We start from the raw sequence: 14,441 nt of genomic DNA, 5'->3' as shown, positions 1-14,441 counted from the left end.
TTGAAAAAGGCAACCTATTTTTGCTATATTTTTTCAAATTTTGAAAAAAAAATCAAAAAATTTAACGATTCACACTTGTTTCTTGCAATTTTTTGCAAATCTAGCACTCTAGGAATGAGGTTTGGAGTTTTAGAGTCATTTGGGGGTTAAAGAAGGCTTATTTCAGGGAAAATAAGCTTGCTTTCTTCCCATTATTTTTTTTCAGTTTTTGGTCATATCTTTTTTGTCGATACGCTCCAATACACCCTCGATATGCCCCGACACGCCCCCAATAATGCCCTGATATGGGTCCGATACGCATGAAAAAAAGATGATACATCCGATTTCCATGCGTATCCTATATCTATTTTTCAAAGATACGATACAATAATGCCCCATATCGGGAATATCATGTCAAAATTTTAAACCTTGCCTAGGATGCCTACCCGGGCCCTCTAATTGTTGTTTCTTCTGCATATTCTACCACTAGAGTCCACATCTTAGCTCAAGGGTCCCATTGCATAAGGGATCAAGTTCACTTTTGATCTTCTTAAAACTCGTAGAAATTTCGTACAGATTTCCTACCTTTTCCTTTAAACCAAACACGGTCTATTGACTTTGTTTTTATAATCATGTTGATAAACTTTTTGTTTCAAATATATATGATTTGATATTATGTTTCATAAAGTATGCAATTATTTAATTAACCTTTTATTGTTTTATTTTTTATTTTCACTTGTGCAATAAATTTAAATCCATTTAAAATGTCATTCATAGGAGCAAGGTGCCAACCAACTAGTTGGTAAGGTCTCTTGCTGGTCGTAGTAGAGACTTCAAATCAAATCCCACCTACACATGGGTTAGGGGATGGGCTACCCCTCATTGTGTAGCCCTTCACAAGATATCAAAAAAAAAAAAAAAGGTGCGACTATAGGAGCTTTCAGCCACACTTATGAGATGTTACATAGGAAATTTGAGTAAGTGTGCAATTAGGGTGCAACTTGAGGCCGGATTGACTCAACCTAAAATTTTACATGGGTTGGGCTTGGATTTTTTGTCCTTGGGCAAGGTTTGGGCCTAAGACTTTAGGCTTTTTCTTATTTGTTGGGTTAGACTCGGGTGTAGCACTTAGGTAATTTGAATCCAGCCCAACTATATGCATTCATAAAAATAGATATATGTATTTACATATATACACACATATTTGCATAAATGCATACATATATGTGTAATTTTAGAGTAGGTCCATTTACTAACCCGAGCCCGGCCCTAGCCCAAGCCCAACTCGAGTGCATCAAATTACAATACGGGCTAAGCTTGAGTTAAGAAGATTGGACTTGACCTTAGGCTTAGGCCTTAGGCCTAAATCTTAGGGTTGGGCCTAAGTTGACCATAAACTTGACCCAACCCACCTGACTTGCACCCTTGCATGCAATACATCAGGGCTTTGTTTGTGTTACCGGTTTTTGTTCTCCACTATCACTAGATCCCATGCTAAATGAAATTACCTGATCCTCCTTTGACTTTGGATGGTCACATATCACTTCTTTGATATAATGTGTATAGTGTTTACCACGGTATAGAAAACTCTACCTTTCACTACGTGGAAGTTGACATAAGCAAGTCATAAAGTGGAAGGCATGCCAATTCAACATTACAAGGGATTATGGGGGTGGGGATTAGAAGTGGATTAGAGTCGAGTTGAGTAGAATATTTGGCTATTCGAGTTTGACTCACTAGCAAGCCATGAGGCTCGAGCACAGTCAAGCTAGAGAGTTGAGCTCGAGTTTGGCTCGACTCAAAAGCTCGTAAGCTCGAACTCGACTATGAGTCAAGCTTCTTATAAAATTAAAAATTTATAAACACAAACAAATTAGTTTTTTATTTTACATATAAAAATTAAGAATTATAAAAACTAGTTCTTATTATACATATAAAAACTTAAAAAATGTATATTTAGGTTCGAGCTCGGCTCGATTAGAAGCAAGCCTATATATTGGGTTTGATTTTGGCTCAAAGCTCAATTTAGATTGAACAGAATTTAGCTTTTTCACGAACCAAGCTTGAATAACTTGTGAAAGGCTTGATTCATTTCCACCCCTAGTAGGGATAGGGCAATTTGTAAGCACTTTAGATATACTACCTACAAACTACTCCCACATCCCTACTATGGAACACCATCATTGTTTATTGAGAACATTTCCCCATGATGACAAAAGAGATATTCCCAATGTACAATTGTAATGTTTTACGAGTAAGGATATAGGAACAACTTGTGGGTAACATATTCAAGACTGGGTGAAGGAGATGCTATGACTATATTCAGAGGGATGCTAAGTGTTCAACGCAGCTATTGGGTCATTGGAAAACATGATTTTGTTTTCAAAAATATATTTTTTTATTGATTAATAAAGCTTAAAAGTATAAATACATATAGTTTGACATGGGATTTCTACATATACTTGCATGGGGCCATGATGTGTGGCAATTAAAAATATTAACTATACTATATTTCAACTTTTTAGGATGACATGGATTTTAGTTTATTTTATAGCCAATTCAATTCACAAAAGTGGTTATTCTTTCAAACAGCTGGCATCTTATTTTTTTTTAAAGAAATAGCCTCTCAAAGGTGTTTACTCGTACTTTCAAACAAAATCTTCATTCTCATGGCACGTGTCTACATACTAAAAAAAAGCATAAACTTCAAATTTTAGTTACCTACACCCTTAAAAAAGGCTATTAGTAATTACTTCCATTAAAAATAAAAATAAAAACAAAAACAAAAACTCATTTCAAATAATGGGGGATTCATAAAAGTAGGTTATTATTTAGAAATGAAACTTGATTTAATTTCTTAAATCAAATAACAAATTTACATATAAAAAATATCAAAAAAAATAATAACCTAAATTTACAATATAAAAGATGTGTGTCAAACAAAATTTATGAGAATACATGAATAAAAAGGGGGAAAGCATAAGATATCAAAAAGACATGTTTTTATGAGGGTTAAATTTCCTTGATTATCAAAATTTACATTGATTTTTGATGGTTATTTACCTTTCATCCAAACGACTACGAAATTCGACTGAAGTGTAAAATTCCTTGGATACGGTATTTACACCTTAAACAAACACAAGGTTTTTGTTTCGAATCCCTTGAATGGGAATGTGGCCAATGTAGACTTGTTCATGGGTCGGGTAGCCTGATGGGCTGGCCCAACCCAACTCGTTCTAGGTCAGGATTGAACATGACTTTAGGCCTGTGGATTCGGGCCTAAAACACCAATCTGACATTTTTTTTGGGGCTGGGCTCAGGCTTTCTCAAAAAAGCTTGTCTTGAGCTCAAACCCGACTTAATAATATATTATATAATAAAACATATTTTATTTAATAAAATATATATATACTATATATTTTTTTCTTTTTTCCTCTTATCTTTTTTTTTTCAAATAATAGTGATTATTTATTATTTTTGGGTTTTGAGGACTTTTAATATAAATAAAACATTTTTATTGAATAAAAAAGAAAAAATTTTGTTTTCAAATTTATGGCTGGACTTGGACTCAGGCCCGTGCTTCAAACTTTATATGAGGACCGGGCTCGAACTCAAGACCTAGGCCCAATAGTCGGGCGATGCTCGGGCTTGGGCCTGCTTGTATTCGAGTCGGCCCGGCCTGTAAACTGGTATAATCGTCTAGACCAATGGCCCGCAATGGGAGGATGCCTGCATGTGAGCAAGCGTCTCGTGTTAGGAGACAGGTGTCATCAGATCATAATGTGGGGAGGGTTGTGGGTAGTGTCTCAACCACTTTGAGTAGCCTCGAAACAGTCTTCGGTGGACGTACTTACCTACTTGCTTACCCCCTTCAAACCCTTAAAACGCCATTAGTATTTTTCTCCATTGCAGGCGCTCGACAAATGTCCAGGTAGATGGGGGCGAAGCAGAGACCAAACAGGCGGAAATTGAAAAAACCGACACAATTTCATCGGGTTGTTACAGTAGTTTAAGACTTAGGGTTAAAGTTCCAACATTGCACTTCCTATTGCAATAAGAATCCGAATTTCAGGGTTACGGTTTGGGATTCTCGCTGGGATGTCTGATTACGATAGTCGATATGATGGTAATGGCGACGCCTATAGACCATCCGGTTCTTCTGCAGAGAACAAGTGGGCTGATCATGGAGGATCCTCTCCTTACGATGTATTCGATGATCCGGACTCGCTAAATAAGGTTGGTTTCGCCTGCCCTTTCATTTTCAATTTTATGTTTTCGTTTATTATTATTATTTTTTATTTTTCTTAATCATGCTTGTTTCTTGCTGCGAGTCAACAGAAAACTCAGCACTAGGTAGAGTAGCATCACGCAAATAATATAATACCTTACAATACTCCAGAACGAACAAGAATTGTAGAACAACATAGTTATTTCTATCTTGTATACTTCATTTGGTTGTATATTCAATTTCGTTGAATAAATACTATGTTGTTGACTCCGCAACCGCAAGATGATGAGTTTGGGTTGGGTCCAAGTACAAAGGGAAAATTCTCCATAAAACAACAACTAACTTCTGCACTATAACTCAAGTGAGGATCAAACTATAGTGATGCTAAGGAAGAAGATACGAGAAAAAAAATAATAATAACAGTAAAAGGTCAAGCCCAGCAAGAATTATCAATAGAACCTCTTCTATAATATCAGGATTTAATAAGGCACTGGGGTCTTCCATTATGAATAAAGAAAGGTAAAAGAAATAATTATTTTAATTTGATGGGAAGCCCCAAGGAGCATAAAGTCTGCTTCAGTCCTTGTGGTAGGAGCAGTATCTGCAGGGTGTTTGGATAGTCATTTACTTAGCATATTAGTTTGCATAAGAACAAGAAGTTTAGGTGCAACAAACATCAGTTTTTACTAGAGGCCTCGACAGCAATAGAAGAAGTCCTTTGGTTTTTTGTTTTTTGTTTTTTTTTTTTTAATTTCTTATACTTCCTAGAAATTCAACTCTAGTTATTTCTTCCTTCAGTTCCAAAATCCCTGTTTAACTCCCTTTAGCCGTCTTGGAAAGCTCTGGTTTCTTCATGAAATTCAACAACTCTTAATAACTTCTGCTGTTCTTTCCAGGTCACCCCATTTAACTGATTTCTTGAAAAATTAGTAAGTTTAGTTTACTCGAGGGGTGTCTTGTATCAAACTGGTAATTTTAATTGGTGCTTTAAGCCTAGAATCCAGCCATGCAATCTGATTTGGAGGATTCTTGCTTTACTCAGCTTGTCCTACTCCTTCATGTACTTGGGAGCACTGTACCTGTTCCAAGTCTCTCCATGTATTCCCCTTTCCTTTTGAAGTGCATTAATGAGTGCTGTTCTATTACTAATAATTGACTTGTGCCAACATAACGTGGTAATATGATAAGGCCCAGTCTAATATGAGCAGCTTGGCCCAGGTAGATAGATACCAGGGGAAGTTCCAACAGAAAACAAGTTAACAGCAAAGGAGCTCCAAACCTGATAGCAGGCCTGATGGGAGAAGGGCCTATGTTATAATTGTGATGAGAAATTTGCACCGGGTCATTGGTGCAAAGCCCAACAAGCTCACCTCTTACAAGTGGAGGAGCCGACAACAGAGTTGACCCAACTCACCCTAGAAGAGTTGGACAGACCACCAGAAGATAGAGAACCGGGATAGTATGAAATTTCCTTGCAAGCTCTAACAGGACTTCCTTTGCCCCAAACATGTGTGTTTTGGGCTCATTATGGGCTGGGAAATCTCTATACTGATTGATAGTGGGAGCACTTCAAATTTTATAACTGCTGACCTGGCCAAGAAACTGGGCCTAGCTGTTTTCAACCCACTACCCCATTCTCAGTTCATGTAGCAGATGGTAACCAGATTGCTTGTGACAGTATGTGTGGTCTCATTGGGTCAAGATTTAGGGGAATTTCTTTAAGGTGGATCTCTATCCATTGAAACTCTCAGGAGCTGACGTTGTGTTGGGGGTTCCTTGGCTAAGCCAATTGGGCACAGTGATGCATGACTAAGCCAACTTAACCATGGACTTCACCATTGGGAACCAGAAATGCCACCTAAAAGGCTTACCTACTAGCCAGTCCAACAACTCACTTCATGCCATGCTCAAATACTGCCAACATGAAGATGTTTCCACACTAATGCACCTAGGTCCTTGGGCCTTGGAACTAACTTTATGTCAAAACAAAGAGCCCATGCACTCCACTCCTGACCCGACCCAACTACTTTACAAGAGTATGACCACCAGGTCCACCGGATGTGTTTTCAGAACCCTCCAACCTTCCACCACACCAGGTCCATGACCACCAGATACCTATTACAATCTGGGGCACACCTGCTAATGTCTGCCCGTATAGATATTCGCCTTATCAATAGACTGAAATAGACAAAATGGTCCAAGACTTGTTGGATAAGGGTTTATACAACCCAGTAGAAGCCCCTAATCTTCTGCAATTTTGTTGGTGAAAAAGAAGGATGGATCTTAGATGTTCTGTGTTGACTATCGGGTGCTGAACTAGATTACTATCAAGGATAGATTTCTCATCCCTTTGATAGAAGAATTGTTTGATGAGTTGGGACAGGCCCATTTCTTCTCCAAACTAGACCTACAATCTGGGTATCATTAGATCCGAGTTTATGGGCCTGACATACACAAGACGACCTTTTGGACTGCAGATGGTCATTACGAGTTTGTGGTTATGCCATTCAGCTTAACCAATGCACCATCAACATCCCAAAGCCTAATGAATGATATTTTTTGTCTGTTCCTAAGGAAGTACATCCTGGGTTTCTTTGATGATATACTAGTGTACAACGCAAATTGGACCCTTCACATGGAACATTTGAGAAGCACTCTTGAACTACTACGATGCCATAAGTTGTTTGCCAAGCCCACTAAGTGTTCATTTGGCCAGACTCAAATTCAGTACCTGGGCCATATCATCTAGGCCGGAAGAGTGATGACAGATCCAGAGAAGGTTGAGTGCATGTTACAGTGACCCGGACCCACTACAATTAAAGGCCTAAGGGGGTTTTTAGGTCTTTCAGGTTATTACCAGAGGTTCATAAGGAGATATGGAGTGTTAGCTGAGCCCTTAACTCGCCTTCTCAAGAACAACAGTTTCACTTGGGATGACCAGGTTGAGAGAGCATTCCCTTATATGAAGGTAGTCATCACCTCACCTCCAATGCTAGTCCTTCCTGATTTTTACAAGGAACTCACTGTGGAGAGTGATGCTTTGGGCAAGGGCATTAGGGCTGCGCTAATGCAGCAAGGCCAGCCCATTTCTCTTCTTTAGTAAGGCCTTAACACACCAGGCCCAACAAAAATCTACTCATGAGAAGGAATTAATGGCCTTGGTGCTGGCCATTCAGAAGTGGAGGGCCTATTTAGTGGGTCAGCGTCTCATAGTCAAGATCGACCATCAGAATTTGAAATACCTCGTCAGTCAGCATGTTTTATGTCCAGACCAGCAGCATTGGGTCACCGAACTCTTGGGGCATGATTTTGTGATTGAATATAAGCCTGACATTCTAATCAAGCTGCAGATGCTCTATATAGAAAAGAAGAGCTGAAGAACTGTAGACAATGGCAATCTCTAAGCCAACTTATCTCTTATTTGAGCTGATTAGACAAGAGCCACAACAAGACCCAAAGCTGATGAGCATCAGGTCCAAGCTGGAAGTGGACCTAGCTTCAACACCGGGGAATGCAAGTGTGGGCCTTGACTTATTCTTTCATGTCCGAATGGTAGTGGCTCAACCCTTGGCCCATATACAACAGCTCATTGCATTATTTCATGATTTGGCTATAGGGGGGCATTCAAGCATTTTGAAAATATATAAGAGAATAGCTGCCCATTATTATTGGCCAGGAATGATGAAGGGAAGGGAGATCCATCATATGGATGGCCGAACCTTGTAGAGAGGTTGGGTGAAATTTCAAAATTTTCTCTCTCTTCTGGGAATCCTATTCCCTAATTTAGAAAACTACATTTTCAAGGTTTGTTCTTGAAACAAACTGGACCAAATTTGAAACCAAAAGGAAGCAAGTAGGGATGTACCTAATACAGAATAATAGTAACTCCCAACGTAGGTGTTCACATCTAAAGAAGTGACCAAAACCCGCATTCACTGAATATGACACAACTTATGGTGAGGCAGGATCAACAAAGTGGTTCTTCAGCAAGAACCCTAATTCTTCAGCAAGAATCACGCAAGGGGTTGGTGAGCACGATTTTAATTTGTTTCTTCTAGCAAGAAACAATATCAAGAACTATTCTTGATCAGATCCAATAGTGGAAATCGAACTGGGTAGGGGCGGCAAGAACTGGAGGAGAATTATGCAGATTGCTAAGTGCATAAACTGGTGAATTCGCCCCCTATTTATAGCCTTCTTTGGATCACCTTCCTAATCCAATTAGGAAAGAGTTTCTTGATCCAAATCTGATATTTGGATCTGGACTCTTAAATGGATAAGACTTATCTTATCCTTTAGCTAATCTTGATCAGATTATAAATAAGAATTCACCCCCTTTTAATTAACTCACTTAAGTCCAGTTCGAAATGGGCTTTAGGCCCATTTAGTCACATAGCTCACTTTCCCTTTAAATGCTGACTAGCTTGGCTCTCTTTGTATGGCGTGGGATCCTAGCATTGATCTACACATCAACCACATGGGTTCAACCTAGCCTTTGTTATAAGGCCTGACCGAATTCACTACTGAATACAGTGAACCCCTGAGTCCATCAGTATGTGCTCTTAATGGGCCCAACATTTATACTAAATGGTCATTGGGTCCAGCCACCTTATGAAGGCCCAAGGACTGTGGGTAGATGCAAGATTAGCCCATCAGGTATAACCCTCAATGGTCTTACACTTAACCTCTCAGCCCTTAATGATCAAACACTGCCCGACAAGAGAGGACCTCTCCCTCGGCTGCAAGGTACAGTGTTGCACTCTCTATTCACATGGATTCCGGGAATTAAAACATTTTGCAAACATTTTGTGAAACCATAATATATATGTATATCTCTATATAAATATATTTTGCAAAAACAAATCTCAACAATTTGAAATCAACTGCCGGCAATTTAGGTTTCCATTAGAGAAAGTGCATTCCTCGATCATTCACTTTGTCTGACAAGGGGGCTGATCCTGTCACTATGATCACCCACTCAGGTTAAGTCTCGGACTATCCCAACATGCCCAGGTATTGACCCCCTTTAAGGATCTCATTGATTGGCATATCAAAAACAACCCAATCCAACACCTAGTGCAGTACCATAATCGAGTCTTGGGGTCAGGTGTAACATTCTAGTTTTACCCATCTATCTCCAAAGTCTAGGGTAATACTGGAATTTGGTCCAGTTCAGGGTTTCAAGCAAACCCACACTACATGTGCCTCAGGTCTCACCCTAACAACTAAGACAAGTCACCCCAATCCACTTGGTAGCACATCAGTGTCAGCCTTGACAGGATAAATCTCCCCAGATCTATCCAACAACTGTGAAGATTCTAAACTAACACGAGTCTTATGAGTGTCCAGTTTAAGGGTATTATACAGAGACACACCAATATAACATGAATCAAATATGTACTTTATTCATTTACAATAAATGTCATAATGTACATCAAGCTGATTGGAGATAAGGGCATACATTGTCTAACAAATGAAGAGGGCCATTTCCTCTTATATAGCTTCTTGTGCCACCTACCAACAACAAAAATATTCCACCCAATCTCTAGCCGATGCAACTATTGCCATTTCTAGGTTGTATATGGGATGAGATCATCTTGGGTTTTGTGGCTGGCCTTCCTAAGTCTAATGGTAAGTTCATAATTCTAGTTATAGTAGACAGATTGAGCAAGTATGCTCATTTTGTGGCTCTCTCTCAGCCTTATTCAGCATCCACAGTGGCTAAGGCCTACATACAAGATGTGGCCAAGCTTCATCGCATACCCATCACTATAGTAATAGATAGAGATCCTATGTTTATGAGCCATTTCTGGGATGCCTATTTTTTCATCCTTGGGGATAGACCTCCATCACTCTACCAATTACCATCCACAAACCGATGGACAGTCGAAGTGGTGAATCGATGTCCTGAGACTTATATTTCAGGTGTTTTGTGGGGGACAGACCCAAAACTTGGGCCCAGTGGCTTTCCTGGGCAGAGTTCTGGTATAATACATCCTATCATGTTTCAGCGGGCACTACACCCTTTCAGATCGTGTATGGGAGAGAACTACCAGCTATTTTGCTGTATGAGAAAGGATCAGCTGTCATTGTAGAAGTAGATGCCTAGTTATCAGCCTGTGATGATGTTCTCAAAGCTCTCAAGGCTCACCTGCGCAAAGCCCAACAGCAATTGAAGTTCATTTATATGAAAACTTGGCATGAGTGAATTATGTTGTATGAAGATTGTTGTTTGGGGACTGTGAGTTGAGAAATCTTACCAGATAACGAAGGGAGAAGAAACTAGGTTCCGTACGACAACGAGGTGGAGACAAGAGTTAAAGCTTGAAGCAAAGAGGTTTGTCTTTGAGGAAAACAGAACCGGAGGACAGGGCTCTTTGAAAATCAGGGAAGAGAAGAAAGACACAGTGTTTTTAGTGGGAGAAGCTACACTATGGCTGAAGGGTTTCATAGAGGGAGCAACTTTTTCGGTAAAAAGAAATGGCTGGAAGACACAGTTGATGTAGTCAAAGAAAAGCTATGAAGCTGTTTTGAGGTGTAATAGCAAGGGCTAGTTTGTTATAGTTACAGAAAACTTTGGAGATGGGAAGAGGCAGATAGTTTGTATACCGGAGGGGAAGAAGAATGAAGGTTGGAATAAGTTTGCAGATAAGCTTTAACCATACCTGATTCTTATGGAAGAAAGTGTGTTGTGTAAACACTGTGACAGTCCAAAGTTTGGTGAAGCTCGACTAAGAGGAAAACATCGAGGAGGATGGAGACCTAACAAGCCCTAGTGCTGCCACTGAAGCCAAGGAGCAGGACATAGCTATTGCTAGTTCGTTGAAGGTTAAAAAGTTGGAAATAGACGTTGAAAAAGGGAGATTTGTTCTCGCAACAAGACAGGAAATTGTAGATTGGAGGCCAATCGTGAAGTTGATAGTTGAGAAATTGCAGATCAAATCCTCAGCAATGGTGGTTCCTTTTAGTAAATTGAAGGCACTGCTCTCGATATTGGAGATGAGTCGGTGGAGTTATCTTTGTTAAAACTGATGAGGGGCCCATACCGATAGAGAAGTGGCATATGTCGTGTAATGAACATGAGATTACAATGGGAAGCTTCACAGTAAAGCTAATTGGGCTCCCGTTCAACTATTGGAATGAAAAAAGCCTTGGTATGATCGTTAGATTTCTGGGAGGGAGAATGGAAGGGTACAATATCAACAACTTATAGGCGACATGTCTAAAAATCTCGGGGGTTAAGCCAAAGGAAATTCCATGATTATTGGCTCTATTCATCGACAAACAATAGAGGAAGTGGGTCCTGTTTGAAGTGGAAGCTCTGTTGTTGAAGGAATGCACTGGGGAGAACAACGATGTTGAGGTGGAGGTAATGTGCTCATGTGGCAGGAGAAGACAGGTTGAAAGAGGAAAAGATGTCGGTTCTCCAAATGGGGAAGGAGAATAGTCAGCGTTTGGAAGTCGAACCATCACCTACGAAGAAGAAGAAAGTATTTCAAAACTTTTGAAAATAATAAAGAAAGAGGGAAAGGGCCATCCTTTGTTGAGGTAGTTAAAAGGGGGGAAACTGAGCCACTGTAGGGTCCACCAAAAATTTAAAAGAATGCAAAATATTGGTCTGAACTAGTTGGAGACTGGGTCAAGCCAACCTCCTTTGTAAACCAACCGTAGGGAGAAAGAGAACCAGACCATGTGACTTTTCTAATAGTAACGTGGGTGGGAAAGAAAGGGGGACACTGTTAGATAATAACTCAGGTCTATCTTCATCCCCAAAACAGTCTCTCGAAGAATCTGTCCAGGACTTCTGCCACACGAACATTGCAGTAAATTCCAATAAAAAAAGGCAAAGATTTGGATGCTGTAGACAGGATCAAAGATCGCCCGAATCCTTGTTATACAAGGGGACATACAAATAATAATGAAATGGAGGACGGTGGTTGGGTGGACTTGGAATTGTCAGACGAAGAGGTTAATGTTGCCAAAATGGAATCTGTGGATTGGAGTTTGGAGGATGAACATGAACAAGAAGATGAGGGTGGAATAATGTGTCATATTGCCTCACTTTTTGCGGAGGAGATAAACAAAGAGACTTTTACCCAAAACCTGAATCTGCTTGGGATCAGAAAAAGGTGCAACGAGACGAGAATGAGTGCAGCTTGGAAGTTGGGGAAGAAACTCTAAACCTTAACAAGGGGAAACCAGACCAAATATTGGAAGGTCTACAGGATGGTTGTAAGGAAATAGTGGATGATCACCAACGGCCTGTCAAGGAGAATCCTAATGGGGATAAGCGGCAGAGTTATGGGAGGAACTACGAGTGTACATTAGAAGCAGAGGGTGCCTTCCAACAAGTACCTAATTTTGGGACGATTGGTGAGCCCTAAATTGCAGAATGTGGCATCACAAGCCGAGCTCTTTGCGCCTCTCTTGTGCCTTCCTCCCTTTCTAAACCAGATCTCTGTGTAAATTCTGTTTTGGGTACTAACAGTTGCTTTATATCTATTGCTTGTTCTCTAAGGTCCTAGGTTGCCATCGAGTCACAAGCCTGAAGTCCAAATTGTTGATGATGGAGGAGAGGTGGGGTCGAGGGACATGGGAGGGGAAGATGGAATAAGCTTAAAAATTTGGGAATTAATAGAAGATTTTCTTGTAGAATTAAAAAGAAGAAATGCAGAAGGAAGAAAGAGACAATGTAGAGCCACATGGTGAATCCTCTTCTGTAAAGTTAAAGAAGGTGGAGGAAAACAATGAGAGGAAACAATTAGGGGTAGAACTTAGGGGGTGATAGAAAGCCACTTTGGAGTCTAAGTTAAACAAATTTTGATATAAGGTGGTCTAGAAGTGTTTGGAGGGCTAGGGGAATAAGCTGGGCAATGAGTCCATTTTGGGGCTCTTCAGGAGGTATAGTGACATTAAGAATGAGGTATTAGAAGGGGTGGGTGAACTTGTTGGTAGGTTTACGTTATTTGTTAAATTGTGACAGTTGGTAGATGGATTTGAGTGGGTTCTGACAAACATTTATGGTCCCAATGGGTACAGAGAAAGAGAGGAGTTGTGGAAGGAATTGGGAGATATTAGAGGGCTATGGGAATGGCCTTGGTGCATAGGTGGGGATTTCAATGTAATCAGATTTGTAGGGGAGACAAATAACCTGAGGCAAATAACTACAATAAATATGATGAACTTTAATGAGTTCATTAATTCTTTTGAACTAAAAGAATTGCCTTTGTTGCATACCAATTTCACTTGGGCAAACCTTCAGACAAACCCTATTTGCTCCAAACTAGATAGATTTTTGTTTATTGTGGATTGGGAGGAGCATTAGGGAAACCTACTATCCAGAGCCTTGCCTAGGGTAACTTCTGACCATTGGCCTATTTCCATTGCCAAAGAAGGTTTGGGTGGTTGGGGTCCAACACCATTCAGATTTGAAAACATGTGTCTAGGTCAAGCGGGATTTGTTAGAAAGATAAAGGATTGGTGGGATGAAAGTAACCCAAATGTGAATTGGGAAGGGATGAAATTTCATTGGAAGTTAAAGGAGCTGAAATCTAAGATTGAGGAGTGGAATATTCAACAATTTGGAAGGATTGAAGAGAAAAAATAGGAAGTGATAGATAGAATTGAGGAGCTGGACAGCAAAGAGAATGAAGGGACTTTTGAGGAAAGGGATGTGGAGGAAAGATGGATTTTAAGGAAGCAATTAGAAGATCTGTTATACAGGGAAGAAGTTAGTTGGAGGCAAAATTCCAAACACAAATGGGTGAAGGAAAGAGATAGGAATACACGATTCTTTCATGCTATGGCAAATAATAGAAGAAAGAAGAACTTAATCTCTAAATTAGTTGTTGATGATGTAACACTCACCCAACAATCTGAGATAGTTGGGGCCTTTGTAGATAATTTCAAATCTATTTATAGGAGACCCCTAAATGGAAGAATTTGGCTAGAAGGGTTGGATTGGCCTAAGGTACCTGAGGAGCTTAAGGTGTGGCTTGAAAGAAGTTTTGAGTTGGAGGAAATAAAGGAAGCTGTTTTCTCAATGGATAGAACTAAAGCACCGGGACTAGATGGTTTTATAATGGCTTTTTACCAAGATTGCTGGGACATTTTGAAACCTGACCTTCAGAGAGTCTTCAATGAATTTTTTGAGAGGGGTGTGATAAACCCAGGATGGTGCTACTCGTCCTAAGAGTTTAGACCTATCAATTTGATAAACATAGTGTTTTAAAAG

General features: G+C 39.8%; 1 protein-coding gene across 2 annotated transcripts in view; it reads left to right on the top strand.

The window, feature by feature from the left end:
• Positions 1 to 3,787: 3,787 nt before the first annotated feature.
• The window catches only part of LOC104587169 (splicing factor U2af large subunit A-like), a 41,321-nt gene continuing 30,667 nt past the window's right edge, over positions 3,788 to 14,441 (top strand). The window contains exon 1 of one of the 2 annotated variants that reach the window (XM_010244661.3): positions 3,788 to 4,215. In XM_010244661.3, coding sequence (XP_010242963.1) covers positions 4,078 to 4,215 — 138 coding nt within the window. In that variant the 5' untranslated portion in view covers positions 3,788 to 4,077. The remainder of the gene's footprint in view (positions 4,216 to 14,441) is intronic. The other variant, XM_010244662.3, reaches the window with a different exon arrangement.

This window comes from Nelumbo nucifera, chromosome 1 (assembly GCF_055504915.1).
Source record: "Nelumbo nucifera cultivar China Antique chromosome 1, China Antique-T2T, whole genome shotgun sequence".
Lineage (NCBI taxonomy): Eukaryota > Viridiplantae > Streptophyta > Magnoliopsida > Proteales > Nelumbonaceae > Nelumbo > Nelumbo nucifera.
The sequence above is the reverse complement of the archived record's forward strand: the minus strand, read 5'-3'. Positions and strand labels throughout refer to the sequence as shown.